At 41.6% G+C, this 14,452-nt stretch overlaps 1 protein-coding gene across 1 annotated transcript in view; it reads right to left on the bottom strand.

Annotated features, from left to right (window-relative positions):
• Top2b (DNA topoisomerase II beta) overlaps nucleotides 1-7,877 on the bottom strand; it is a 59,920-nt gene extending 52,043 nt beyond the window's left edge. Inside the window, exon 1 of the mRNA XM_028760671.1 lies at nucleotides 7,789-7,877. Within this exon, the coding sequence (XP_028616504.1) occupies nucleotides 7,789-7,836 (48 nt within the window). The 5' untranslated portion in view covers nucleotides 7,837-7,877. The remainder of the gene's footprint in view (nucleotides 1-7,788) is intronic.
• Nucleotides 7,878-14,452: the final 6,575 nt, after the last annotated feature.

Here is a 14,452-nt window from a genome sequence, read left to right on the forward strand (position 1 = left end):
GAGAGAGAGAGAGAGAGAGAGAGAGAGAGAGAGAGAGAGAGAGAGAGAGACTGACCAACAATCTGAGAGATAAAAGAGAAAATAAGAAAGAAGGAATATGTGCTGCTCTTAAAGGGCCCCAAGTTAGGATTCCATGTCAGGTGGTTCACAACCACCTAAAACTCTAGCTCCAATGGATTTGACACCTCCTCTTCTAGCCTCTACAGCAGCAGTTCTCCATCTGTGGGCCATGACCTCTTTGAATGACCTTTTCACAGGGGTCCCATATCTGATATTGTACATATCAGACATTTACATTAAGATTGAAAATAGTAGCAAAATTACAGTTATAAAATAGCAACAAAAATAATTTTATGGTTGGGAGTCACCACAACATGAGGAATAACTGTATTAAAGGTCTCAGTATTAGGAATATTGAGAACCACTGCTCTCTCTACAGACAGCCACATACATGTGGTAGATACTCACTTAGAGACATAATGTAAATAAAGCAAAAATAATAAATCTTAAGAAAAAAATTTCTATCAGTATAGATTTTATATAAACTTAAGAGAACTGAGTATTTTTTAAATTGCTTAATGGCTTATCAATCTACAGTATCAAACTACAATATCAAACTGAGCATGGTATTATATACTTGAATTCCCAGCACTTGAGAAGCAGAAGCAGGAGAACTGCCACAAAGCTGAGGCCAGTTGGGATACAAAGCAAGTTCCAACTAGATGGCTCAATGGTTAAAAAAAAAGTGCTGCTCTTAAAAAGGACCCAGGTTCAGTTCCTGACACTCATAGCACAAACACTTGTAAATCTAGTCTCAGAAGGTCTGATACCCTCTCAGACACTGCACTCTTGTATGTATGTAAAGGCACAAACACATTCATATAAAATACAAATAACTATAGTCTATTGAGCAAAGTTACAAAAAAATGAGAGTCCATTTTTTCAGAAAAGTTATATAAATATATACATGTACACTAGAGAATATGAATGCATATAAACCCAACAGAATGCCAATAAAATTTTCTATAGAACATATAAATATGAGTCATTTTATTTTTACTTTTGATACATTTTCTAATTTTCTATAATGAATTCACAAAGGGGTATTAAAAGCTTATTAATTAATGCATGTGAAGATATAGTTAAACTAGAATAAAACTGGATGTCTGACTAAAGGCACTGTTCATACTTAGCTATTACTTCTGCAGCCCAAACTTTCTCATTACTGTCTGGATAAAAGTAAACCAAAATATACAAATAATACTGGCAGCCTTAGCAAAGCAGAAAGCAGAAATTATCATTTCAATCAAATTGTCTTTTATGTTCCTATTCTTGGCAAATGTCTGAGCATCTATCCACTGGCTTGCTAGCCCCAACATAAAAGGATCCCACAAAACATCTACAAGACTTTCTAGCAGAAATCTGCAAGAAAGACCTCATTCCATTCATGGATATTACTCTAGAGATTACTCTGGTCAGGCTACTGAAAATCAAAATCTGGATGCATGGGCAGAGAAAGAAATTGTTCCCTAGTTAATTAATGGGATGGGTTTATGCTCAGAAAAAGCTGTTAAGTACAAATGCCCCCGGCTGTACTGAGAACAGGTACAGGAGAAACAAGAAAGACTTCTGCCTTGGTTATGAACAACACCTCTATCTCTAAAAGAAGATGTTGTACAAATAGCTTAGCCAGTTATAACACTGTTGCTGAAGGCTTTAAGAACACAGAAAATTAGCTTCAACTAACACAAACTGTAAACTCCTATCTACACATTTTCTTCAGAAACATCCTCCCAAACCAAGCTTTCCCTAAGATAAAAAACATACAGACACTTATCACAGGGTTAGAGATATGTGTGCACTCACTTAGCTGACACTTGCTGTGCGTCAGCATGATGGGAGGTATCTGGAATATTCCAAAGCTTACATAAGAGTTCCAACAAGAAGGCTGCCATTATGATTCCCTCATGTGGACTAAGGTCTGAAGGACACTAGCATTTAGCAAAGCCAAATGTGAAACTATGTGACCTGAGTTCACAGCCCATACTTCTCCATCATGCTATTATACTAGCTAGGGTACAAACACTCTGAAAAGGAGACAAAATCCTTACTTGATGTCAAAGTAAAAATGTCAGAAGACAGGAAGAGACAGGCTTATCTCACACTCTCTGTCCTATTAGGGTACAAAAGAAGTTATTTTGCTTTTAATGTTTTAGAGGAAGGCTGTGGTAAAGAATAATGGTTAGGACCTAACCCAACTCACAGCCCACAACTGTCTCTGCCACATGACCAACCAACACCTGCTCTATTTTCTACATCCTGTTTCCCTCTTGACAACTAGGAATAATGAAAGCTTTTGTTTAAAATGGGAATCCTATTTGTAGTGATGTTTTACAAAGATACACAAGAGGCTTGCTTTTAAAAGTGTACTTAGAATGGAACTCTGACCATCCAAATGTTTAACAGACCTGAGACTAGAGGTGACCAAGCATACTTCTACTCAGTTTACAAAAAGCGCTTCTAATACTGTGACATTACCTTTACTGAAGAATTTAGTGCTATCTGTACATGTTTAATAATAGCCTCAGGAATGTAGTATTTGAATGTCCAGATCATCAACAATAACTGAGGGTGGATTATATATCCAGATTTTTGCTAAATATTAAGAAAGATATAAAGAAGGAAAACATGTGGTTTCTGGATTGATAAGTTTATGTTACTGTTAAAGCAAAACTATCATATATAAACATACCCTAAAAGGGCATACGATTTATGATAGAGTTACAAAAGTTCAATTTAAAAAGAGCCTAAACTAAAAATATAAATAAAAAGAGCATAATCTGAAAAATAAGTTTGGTAAGACTCTTAAGGTTAGCCTTAAAGAGCACTTAAGATTTAGACTGCTGAGGCTAGAGATGGCTCAATGGTTAAGAGCCCTGGCTGCTCTTTCAGAGGTCGTGAGTTCAATTCCCAGCAACCACATGGTAACTCATAACCATCTATAATGAGATCTGATGCCCTCTTCTGGCACACAGGTATACATACAGACAGAGCTGCTAACCAGGTGGTGGTGGCACTCTTTTGACCCGAAGAGGCAGGTGGATCTCTGTGAGTTCAAGGCTAGTCTGGTCTACAGAGCTAGTTCTAAGACAGTCAAGGCTACACAAAGAAACCCTGTCTAAATAAATAGACTGCTAGCAAGAAGAGAGAGGCATTCCTGATGAAATGTAAAGGAAACAGTAAGAGATGATCAAGTATGGGAACTATAGGAAACTAACCTCAATGGAGAGGACACACAGAGTATGAACATAGACTTGCATTAACGGCCTACTAAACTCAAGTTCTTAAAACAAAGTTTTAAGCAGTGTTTAAATATAGTGACTTTTAAAAAACTTACTAATATCCATAATATAAGCCAACAAGATAGCCCAGTAGTTAAAAGCACTTCCCACCAAGGCAGAAGGAAAGACCAAAGGCTGACCTCTGACTTCCACATATGCACTGTGGTTTGTGCACTTATTCACATGCATAAACACACACAATCAATCAATAAATGCAACCATTTTTAAAGAAAAATGCACAGACAGAAAACCATAGCTGATCAAAGTGCAGATAGTGGAGCTCAATTGAAATTGATTCATGTAAAACACAACTCTTGAACCTAAGACTCAGGAATCACTGTAAAGAGAGGACAGGTAGACTGCTAAAAGCCAGAGAAACAGGAAGCTTGCTACAATATTGTGTCTCCTAGGACTTTCAGAAGCTATCTCCATGAAGTCTTACCAACCAGGCTGCCTAAACATGACCTGTTTAGGTATGACATGAATGGACATGTTAGCTAACTGCGAAGAGGGTAAGATCAAGAAGCCTCCGCCCCAGACAAAGAACTACAGGCAACTAAAGAATGCTGAGGGTAGTGGAAATAATCTTCCCAAGGATAGAGCACACCAACTGGATATCCAATACCCAACAGCCCTGAAAACATACATGCACAGGTAACATATATGGATTGAGCAAGTTGTATTTATATATTTAGGAACACACATATACACACATATATACGTAACAACAATTAAAGAAAAAAGACTATGGATTTAAAATAGAGCAAGGGGTAGTACATGAGAAAGTTTTGTGGGAGGAAAAGGAAAGAAGAAATGATGCAATTATAATCTCAAAAATGTTTTAAATATATTTTAAAAATATTCTCGGCAGGGACTGGAGAGAGAGCTTAGTGGTTAAGAGCACTGACCACTCTTCCAGAGGTACTGAGTGCAATTACCAGCAGCCACATGGTAGCTCACAACCATCTGTAATGGGATCAGATGCCCTCTTCTGGTGTGTGTACTTACACACCAGACAGTGACAGTGTACTTACATAAAACAAGTAAATCTCTAAACAAAATAAATTCATGGGAAAAATGTGATATATAATATTTTTAAGGAACTATAATATTGTGGCTATATTTTTTAAAGACAACTTTCACAGATGAACATTATAGTATTTACAGACAAAGTATTATAATTCTAGGATTTGCATTATTTCAAAGCAATGAAGGGAAAGTTAGTTGACCCCTGAGATGAATTTTACTGAAGCTTGAAAATAGATACAAAAGTATACTATTCTGATTCCTCTCTTTCTTTTCCTTCTTCCAACCCATCCCATGTTCCCCCACTATATTACTTAATCTACCAATTTAGAGTATTCATTAGAAAAAAATATAAGTCATACATTTACAGTCTAGTATTCTCTCAAGCATTTGCTACAACCTGATTTTAAAAATTAGCATCTTGTGGTGGCGCACGCCTTTAATCCCAGTACTTGGGAGGCAGAGGCAGGCAGATTTCTGAGTTCAAGGCCAGCCTCGTCTACAGAGTGAGTTCCAGGACAGCCCAGGCTACATAGAGAAACCCTGTCTCGAAAAACAAAACAAAACAAAAAAGAAAAAATTAGCATCTTCTATTAACCAAGTTTTACAAGCTAACAATTCAAGAAACTTGACTGCTTTAAATTTAGTGTATATTTAATTTTAAATAGTTATACCATCTTTTTCTAATTATTAAAATTTCAGTTAGAATACTGAAAACCAAAATTAAATCAAATTAGTGTTTATAAGTAAAAGGCAGTGCTTAAAACCCCTCTGTTGTGTTGTTTTGACAGTAAAAGGTAATCTTTCATCACAAGACAGTATCAACACACACTGACTGTGGTAGTACAGCAACCTCTTGGCCAGCATAAGATAGGTGCATTAACTCCATTTTTGTATTACTATCCACAAACAGGTGGCAACATGAGACTAGCTTCACTGTCAACACGGTAACTGCAAGAAGCCCCCAAACTCCCACAATGAAAATCTAAGTTTTCACCTAGCTAAATAATTTTATGTAAAATCAACAAAAAACAATTATTCCAGAGTGTGACTCCCTTAAACTTTGCCAATAACAAATATTAATTCAGCACTGTGCTACATTCAAACTCTGAATTCTCAATGTTCTGCTTAACAAAATAGGAACAGAAAAATTTAAGCTACCTGAAAATGTCTCACCTGCAATTATATTGCAGACAGGATATGAACTGTGTCAAAGTCAACATTAATTCCTGTATCATCTTCCAGTAAAGAAAACCAGTCAGGCCCTGTGTAATGGCTCACATGTGCAATCTTAGCACTCATGAAGCTAAGAAAGGAGGATCACAAGTTCGAAGCCCATCTAGGTAGGTGAATGGGCATATATAAACTCTCTCCTCTATTATACACAAATGCACAAGAATTTAAAGCAACCCATAAGGTTTATTACAGACATAAAGATGCTCACATTAGGAACATAAAGCAAGCACCAAATATGAAAGAGGATTTCTAATGTGATTGTCTTTTCAATAATCTAATTCAACAAGATATATTTTATAAGATCAAATTTATTTTACTGTAATTCCCATAATCTAGTTTATAGTAATTTAATCAATATGCCTATCTTAGTGTCAAATAGATTTTTTTTTCTAATTTTGAATGAAATTCTACAAGTTTAGCTCAATTTTGTAAGTTAAAGTTTTCCTTTGATCTTAAAAGGAAAGGTGCTCATTAAATTGTTTATAAAGTTAATAACAGCAAATTAAAATATTGCTACCACTAATTAAAAACAAACAATCCAACTGTACCACAAAATGTTTGTTATGGTGACAAAATTTGAGCAGCCTCTTCCAGAGGGCCTGGGTTCCAGAGGACCTGGGTGGCTGCAGTTCCAGAATACAGATGCCCTCTTCTGGCCTCACCTAGGCACTAGGCACTCAAGTGATGCACAGACATACAAGCAGGCAAAACACTCATACACATAAAATAATAACGCAAAAGATTTGCCAAAAGAGGGGAGGGGGAACTAAAATGATAGCTCAGTGGTTAAGAACACTCACTGCTCTTCTAAAGGTCCTGTGTTCAATTCCCAGCACCCATATGGCAGCTCACAACTCTCTGATGCTGTTTTTTGGTTTGTAGAGTACATGCAAACAAAAGCACTCATATACGAAATTAAATCTTAAAAAGAAAATATTTGTCATTGTGAAACCAAGCCACAGACAAGCTGCTCAGATGTCGGCGCTTCCACAATTACCAGTGACACTGGCATAAGACCACACTCCATCTTCAGATGTTTAGTTTTAGTAAGAGTTAAGGGACAGCAACTTCTGTCATTCTTTCTATGGACACATGTCCACTAACTTACTAACTTTTCTTCTCCAGACTCGCCTACTGCACTGTCTAGAAGTACGTATTTCTGGAAATGTGAAGAAAGAACCTGGCAAGTTACACTGTAAAGTATCTTGTCACGGCCCTATAAATGGTTAAACTGTTTTCCTGCTGGTCATAAAAACATCCTTTTTATAAGCAACACTTGTCGATAGAAACGACTCCTACTCCAGACTCATCTAAACCTCAACCAAACAAAGAAAACAAGGAACAAAAATGCCAACCAATACCAACTTCCTTACTGTGTTCAAAAGGCGGGGAATTGGAATCCTCCGGAAGGAGGGTGTTAAAGTCACCGAAATGTGTAAATTTTCTGTCCTAGCTGTCGGCCTCATCTAGCTAAGTCCGGTGTTTTGTTTGGGAAATGACCGTGGTCTGAACTCAGTGCTGAGTAAGTGAAAGGCGGGAGTTATCGATCTGTCGTGGGAACCTTGCTCCAACTGCTCCTGCTGCACTTGCTACTCCACTTTCCACCGGGAACTGAGCTCCGCAATCCTCCAAGTTCAGACTTAAGCATCCCCTCATCTCCTGGGGTCACCCCTGGGCCCCCACACGACGTACTCGGGAAGCTGACATAAGTAAGCTCTTCTTTTAATCCTGTGAGCAGATGGACCAGCTGCGGTATCTAACCTGCTGTCAAAGTCATCCCAAATATCCTCTCTGCGGAATGAGCCTTTTCGAGGGAGACGCAAACCGCAGTGGCCATTCAAGTTCACGTTCCTTTGGGACAGACCGCCAGAAGCGGTAGCATTTGGCACAAGTACAGGGCCCAGGTTCTGCACTATTTTCTGGCGCTACGTTTATGGAGGGTTGGCCCGGAGGCTCGCGTTATCGCGGTCTCCCACGTCTTGGTGTGCACCCTGAAGTTTCAGGTGAGCATTCTTCTGCAGCCTGAGCCTCGGTGGGGGCTTAAAGCAGAGAGAAAAGGCAGGGCTAGGCCCTGCCTGCAGCCCAACAGGGCGCCCGCCGGGCCGCGCCGCGCCGCGCTCTCAGCCCCCGCCCGCCTCGCCCGCGGCCCACGAACAATGCGCCCGCCCGCCCGCGCCGCACTCACCACCCAGGTCAGCGCCCCATCAGCGCCCGCGAGGCTGGACTTGGCCATGGCAGCGCCTCCTGCGCAGGCCAGGGGCTGCTCGCGCTCCGGGGCCGCCGGACCCGCCGCTCGCACGGACCGCTGCGCGCCGCACTCCTAGCCGCGCCCCATCGTGGGCCCGAGCCGCCGAGGAGGCCGCGCCGTCCGCCGCCCTCAAACTCGAGCGCGGCGCCCGGGCCTAGAGCGCGGCCGAGGACGAGGAAGGGCTGATCGTGCGGCGCGGCCTTCCTGGGCCCACACGGGCTATCGGGATCGTGGATGAGGGGCGAGGGTCGGCACGGGCCGGCGCGGGCCGGCTAGGAGCAGCGAGCCAGAGCTCTGACAGGAACCAGCCGCTGCTTCTCCTCACGCCACCGAAGCCGCTGAGTCCTCCCCGGGGTCACCGCCGCCTCAAAGGCCGCCACTGCCTCAAAGCCGCCCAAGCGGCGTCTGACCGGGTCCTCCGGAGCACAGGCCGAGGGGGACAATAAACAGAGCCGCCGTGGTGGCCTCCCTTTAGTCCGGCATAACACCGCACACACAGGCGCGCTCCGGGAGGGGGAGGGTGCGGCGGCCACCGTCTGTCAGTCAGCCATGGATCGTCCAATCACGGCCTTGTCACTACAGTCCTTCGACCAATCCCAAAATTTTAGGCCCCCAGAGGGGCGGGACCCGAGGGGAAAACGTCATTGCGGGTAGCAACCGAGAGGCAGACTAGGGTTTTTTTGTTTGTGTGTGAGAGTGTGTGTAAGAGAGAGAAAGGCCGAGTGAATGGGGTTTCCGTCTGAAGGGAGAGCGGGCGGCTGTCACGGGTCATTCCGGGGCATCCAAAGGAGCTGGGAGTCCTGAGACGAGGGCTGTGGAAACCTCCCGGCTGTGCCCTGCAGACCTGCCGGGAAGCCGGGGAGGCTGGGGAGGAGGGGCAGGGTGAAGGCAGAGAGGCAGGAAGCCCACGGCGTCCCCAGGGACTGGGCCGGGGAGTAAGCAAGGAACTGCAGACGCGACTGTGCGCTGCTACAAGCAGCGGGACCCCTGCGCTCAGGCCCCAGGTTGCTGCTGCGCAGAGCATCCACCAGACAGTCTCTCTGTCCTTCATCTGCCAGTCCCCAAACACGGCAGGTAGTCTTCAGTGACACCAATTAGGGAACTTAAAGAAATAAGAGTGCCCAGAGAACGTTCCTCGGAAGGAAAGCAAGCAGGTCAGGGCTCTCTTTCTGGGCTACTGACCTTTCCTCCTAACAACTCATAGACAGGTTCCTGTCACTTCTCATCTGTCAAGAAGGGCACTATCACCACTCCTAACGGGGCACACATGTCTTTTTTTGAACTCCCAGAGTCGTTTTCAGGTGCACATTAAGGAATAGACTTTTTTTTCCGTGCGGAAGCTTTCTAAGAATAAAGTTAGCAACACCAAAACCTTTGGCAAATGGAAGAGCTCTTGACTTCACCCAGCCTGTAAATGGAATTGCATTCAACAAGTTCTCTTTGGGCATATTCCCAGCCATGCTCTGCCAGGCGTGGCAATGGGTTTAAAGGGACAACAGCCTCAGATGTCAATCTTCCAAGAGTGACTAACACGAGGACACCAAAGAACTTTATCCAGAGAGAGCTAACAACTTTCTGTGAAAGTGTTTCCATGAGTCTCTCTGGCAGCTCAGTACTTCCCTTAAGGGAAAACAAAAATGTCTGGGGTCACATCTCTCAACCGCAGCATTCTGAATCCAAGGGGTAGCTCTGAAACATGAAAATAATTTAAATGTAATTCTTAATTAGCTCCCTGGAGACCATGGAATTTCAGTTTATTTGAGGATTCTGACTAATAACACCAAAGCCTTTCTTTACCTCAAATCTGGCGTTATAGCTTATAAATCACTAGCCAGGATGTAAGGGGTTCTGGGCACCCGACTACAAAGCGCCATGGCTATGTTACCAGTTTTCCCAAGTCCAGCTTTGGGCCTTCTTACCCGGAGATTTTTACTCATTTATGTACTGTGACTTTACATCCCTAAGTACCCAAATATTTCATGTTAGAAAACAGACGATTTTAAAGGTTGGGTATTTAAAAGGTAAATGTATGTATCCTTATGTAGAAGCCAAGCTGTCTCTTTCTCTGATTTTGAGAGGTCTTGCTGCAGCTTAGGCTGACCTTGAACCCTTGATTCTTTGTCTCAGCCTCCCAATTGCTGGGACTCCACAAATAACCACCAAACCCAGCTTAAAAGGAGGCACCTTTTTAAAACATCTCTTAAAAAACTCTTAAGCTTCAGATTTTGAATCCAAAATCCAAATAATTATTTGGTAAAAGTCATGTCCCTGAACTGACGCACTATTTAACTCATTAGCTTTTTAAGTATAAATAAACTTTTCTAATGATTGTCACTAACCTAGGGGCTGGAGAGATGGCTCAGTGATTAAAAGAACATGTTCCTCCTCCAGGGGATCCTGGTTCAGTTCCCGATCAATACCCATGTGATAGCTCAAGACTTTCCTGCAACTCCAGTCCAAAGGATCCAATGGCCTCTCTGACCTTCTTGAGCACAGGCACACAAATGGTGCACATGCACCACATGCAGGCAAAACAGTCACTTAGATAATTTTTTTTAAAAATTCAGTATACAATATTAAATGAGTAAATAAACATGTTAAAGCAGAAATTTGTAACAAACAGTTAAACCTCAGCTCCTGAAAGACTGTGTCTAACAGACATGTTTTTATAATAAAACCAGTTGCTCAAAACTTGGCCACGAATTTCCTTCAAGAATAATGTTCAGTAACTGGAACATATGCAGAGGTCCTCTGTCAGACCCATGCAGGCTCCCTGGTTGTGGGTTCAGTCTCCCTGAATCTCTGTGAGCCCAGGTTATCTGATGCTGTGCATTTCCTTGTGTTGTCCTTGACCCCTCTGGCTACTCCAATTTTTAGCTTAGTTCTTCTTGAGGGACAACCAACAGTGTGGGTGGAGGGAGTGTCTCTGACTTTTTGGCCTGCTTTTGGGATGATTTTCCTCCTTCTGGGTTGCCTCTTCCAGCTTAATATAAGGGGCGGTGCCTGTTCTTCTGGTAACTTGATATGCCATGTTTGGTTGATATCCCTGGGAGGCCTGCCCTCTTCTGGAGGTAAAAGGAGAAGGAGTGTTTTGTGGGGAAGAGGAGAACTGGAGGAGAGGGACTGGAAAGAGAGAAGGGAGAAACTGTGGTCCAGGTATAATACATGAGAGAATTAAAAAAGAAGAAAAAAAAAGCTTTCTTTCACTCGAGAAGCAAAATGGTGTTCATTCTCTAACCCAGTAAAGATGTAAAGTACTAAAGCTGAGGTCGTTTATTTTTCTAAATGTTGAAAATGAATTTTCTCATATTTCACGTTTGAGAAATAAGTATATACATTTGCAAAGATATTTGTAGTTTCACTGATGTACTCTTAATTAATTTAAATTTATTTCATGTATAGTTTTTTTAAAAAGGAATAATATCAAGTAATTTTAATTTACAGCGTATTTTGACAATAGCTGTCTCATTTAAAACTCCTATATCAGGATTGCAGACTAGCAGAACAAGCCTATACCCACATTCTAGGCAGGAGTATAACAGGAGTATAGAAGGTTGATGATGATGATGATGATGATGATGATGATGATGATAGTGATGATGGTGATGAGGATAGTGCCATGTAGATGCTAAGAATATACACCTACCCTGAGCTACTCCTAGTCCTTTCTTTTTGTTTTGTTCCATTATTTTTATGTTTTACTTTGAGACAGTCTCCCTAAGTTGCCCAATGTGACCTTGAACACTCCATCCTCCTACCTCAGATACTCACATTAAATGGAGTTACAGCCATGTGCTACCAAGTCTGGCTAGATTTGTCCTTTTGTTTTTTAACTACTATACACTCCTTGAATATGTATACCTACTACATCTAAAGACAACTTAAATTCAGTAACAGGGATGGGTCCTGATGAAAAACTGTAGAAATCAAATCATGTTGACAACTGTAAAATATCATATAGATAGAGAGATAGAGATAGAGATAGAGATAGAGACAGAGACAGAGACAGAGACAGAGACAGAGATAGAGATAGAGATAGAGATAGATATATCTTTCTCATTAGCAACCATGGAAGCTCAACTTCAGTTGTTGCTTTGGGTTTCTGTGTCTTTTATTTTGACAATGTCTCACTGTGAAGTCAGCACAAGCTGGCCCAGCCTCAACCCCCAGACTGCTGGACTTTCAGGCATGCTCTGCTTCCAGGCCTATTAAGTACCTGCTGTGTTAAGTACTCTTGGTATGGAAACTTAAAGAGAACAATGAAAACGGTTCCCACATGAGGTTATATAATTCTGTTATACATTTTTGAAATGTGTTGTATCATTTCGAGCCAATGTTTCAGGTCCAAAGGCAATTTTGTACTTGCTTATTTGCTACTCAATAGCCTGTCATTAAACTTTATACACAGTAGCTAATTTAATCAGTAAATAAAATAAATATAGAAAATGTCTATTGAAAACTAGTGCCTGTAGTGTCATGTAAAGTTCTACTGAAACCATGCATTGGTCTGATACTGAGATTCAGCATAAGGCCAGATGTTTCAGCCAGTAGGCATTTAGAGCTACTGCTGCTGCTCCAAACTCCAGGCTATGCCCATTGTGTTAGTTGTGGATACTGAGTATATACAAAGTTGCTGGTGTTAGAGGAAGAAGGAAAGTTACAATGTCTGGCATGCAGTGTACTTAGTGGATAGCTATCCAGGTAACAACTCAACATTTAAATATAACTTTGTTACACTTCAGTTTTCTTCAGAAGCAGGATCAAGAGAGGGAAGAGTAGCTCTGTCAAGGTAGTATTTTATTTTTGTAGTGTGTCTATAAGTAACTGTTATTTGCCAGATTGTGTGTGTGTGTGTTTGTATACAAGTATTTAAAACAGCTGAAGGCAGCAGTGATGTCCACATTCCTGACTGTCACCACTACTAGAAGGCAAAAAAATAAAATAAAATAAAAAACTAATTTCCTACCTGTAATGAATACAGGATACTTAGGTTTTTTCAAAGGAATTTGGTTTATTGAGTCCAGTAAGCTGGTCTGATCCTAGTTCTAATTACTTGTATAGACAGAAAGGACATCTTCATTTAATTTTCCTTGATATAAATCAATAATGATTCAGGGCTCTTAACTGCTCTCCTGAATTCAATAATGTGGAAAACACAATTAGCACATGCCTGACTTAAAGCTGTTCTTGGCCTTTGCAGTGGAGTCTAATAGACTGGACTTTCTCAGCACAACTGTTTTGTTCTGAACAGCTCAGAACACTGAGCGCTGCCATCAGCCTGCCCTTCACAGACACTGTTTATCTACAACAGCCCCTCCAAGGTCCTTTAAGAGTCGAAACTGAAGAAACAAGATAGCAGACTTTGTCTGCTCCCATTTCTCCAGTAAGAAACTCAAGAGCTGGAGCTACCAAGTTGTTTTCATCCTGTAATCTGTTAAAATATTTTGATTGAAAGGTGAAGCTCAGGATGAATTATAAATATCAACACTAGACAAATCTCAGGTGGAAAGCCTCAAAGTCAGAAGACTTCGTAAATAAAGCGGGAAAGGAACTTGAAAGTAGTTGAAGGTGTTAATTGATTATCACATCGCAGAGGCACACTATCTTTTAGTGCATCAATTAACAACAGCAACAAACCAAGTTATTCTTTCTTTTCAAACTGTTAGATTAGCCTTGATATTTTACACAACTATTACTTTGTCTAATATCTTTGCTTGAGATTATCAGAAAGCAAGAAGATGCAGAAGTCTAAAGAAGGTTGATTTCTTAAGGAACATATTCCTGTTTTAAGTGTTTGGGGGAATACAAAAACAAAGCCAGACTGCTTAGTAAATCCCACGCTGTATAGTGTTGCAGAACTACAGTAAGCGTATGGCACAGAGTCAGTGTTCAGCAACTATCTGATCAAACCATGCAATGACGCCTTGACATCCTATGCTCAGATGTAGCCATTTGACATTTACTCTTCGGCATCTTATGTCTTGGGTATTTTTCAGGTGTTCTTCTTTGAATACTACAGAGGGTCACAGTACCTTAAACTGTTTGATTTAGTGTGTTATGAAGAATTGATTAGAAATGACATAGGTCAGGCACAGTGACACATGCCATGAGACACTCAATAGGCATTAGCGATCACTGCAATTTTGAGGCCAGCCTAGTCAACATAGCAAGGTCTAGAAAGGCCGGCCTTGGTGGGGTTGCTGGGAACCCCACTCTCTTTGGTCTCTCTTTGGAAATAAGGAACAAGATTGTGTGAGCAATGAAAGAAAAAGATGGAAGGAAGAATGGAGGGCAGGAAGAGGATACCCGGGCCATGACAATCAAACATGGCCTCATTGTTAGTATTCTGTCTAAACTCCACCTCCACAGTTATCTGGCAACACCCAAGTACCCTCCTCCACACAGTTACCTAGCAACAACCAGGTAGGCCTGCCCACTATAAAAGGGGCTGCTTGCCTCCTCCACTCTCTCTTGCTCTCTTGCCTCTAGCTTCTCTCCGTCCCCTTGCCCCTCCCCCTTCCCTTCCCCCTCTCTCCATGTGGTCATGGCTGGCCTCCATTTCTCTCTCTCCTCTCTCTCTCCCTCTTTCTCCGCCATCTTC

The sequence above is a fragment of the Grammomys surdaster genome, unplaced genomic scaffold (genome assembly GCF_004785775.1).
Source record: "Grammomys surdaster isolate TR1022 unplaced genomic scaffold, NIH_TR_1.0 126546, whole genome shotgun sequence".
Lineage (NCBI taxonomy): Eukaryota > Metazoa > Chordata > Mammalia > Rodentia > Muridae > Grammomys > Grammomys surdaster.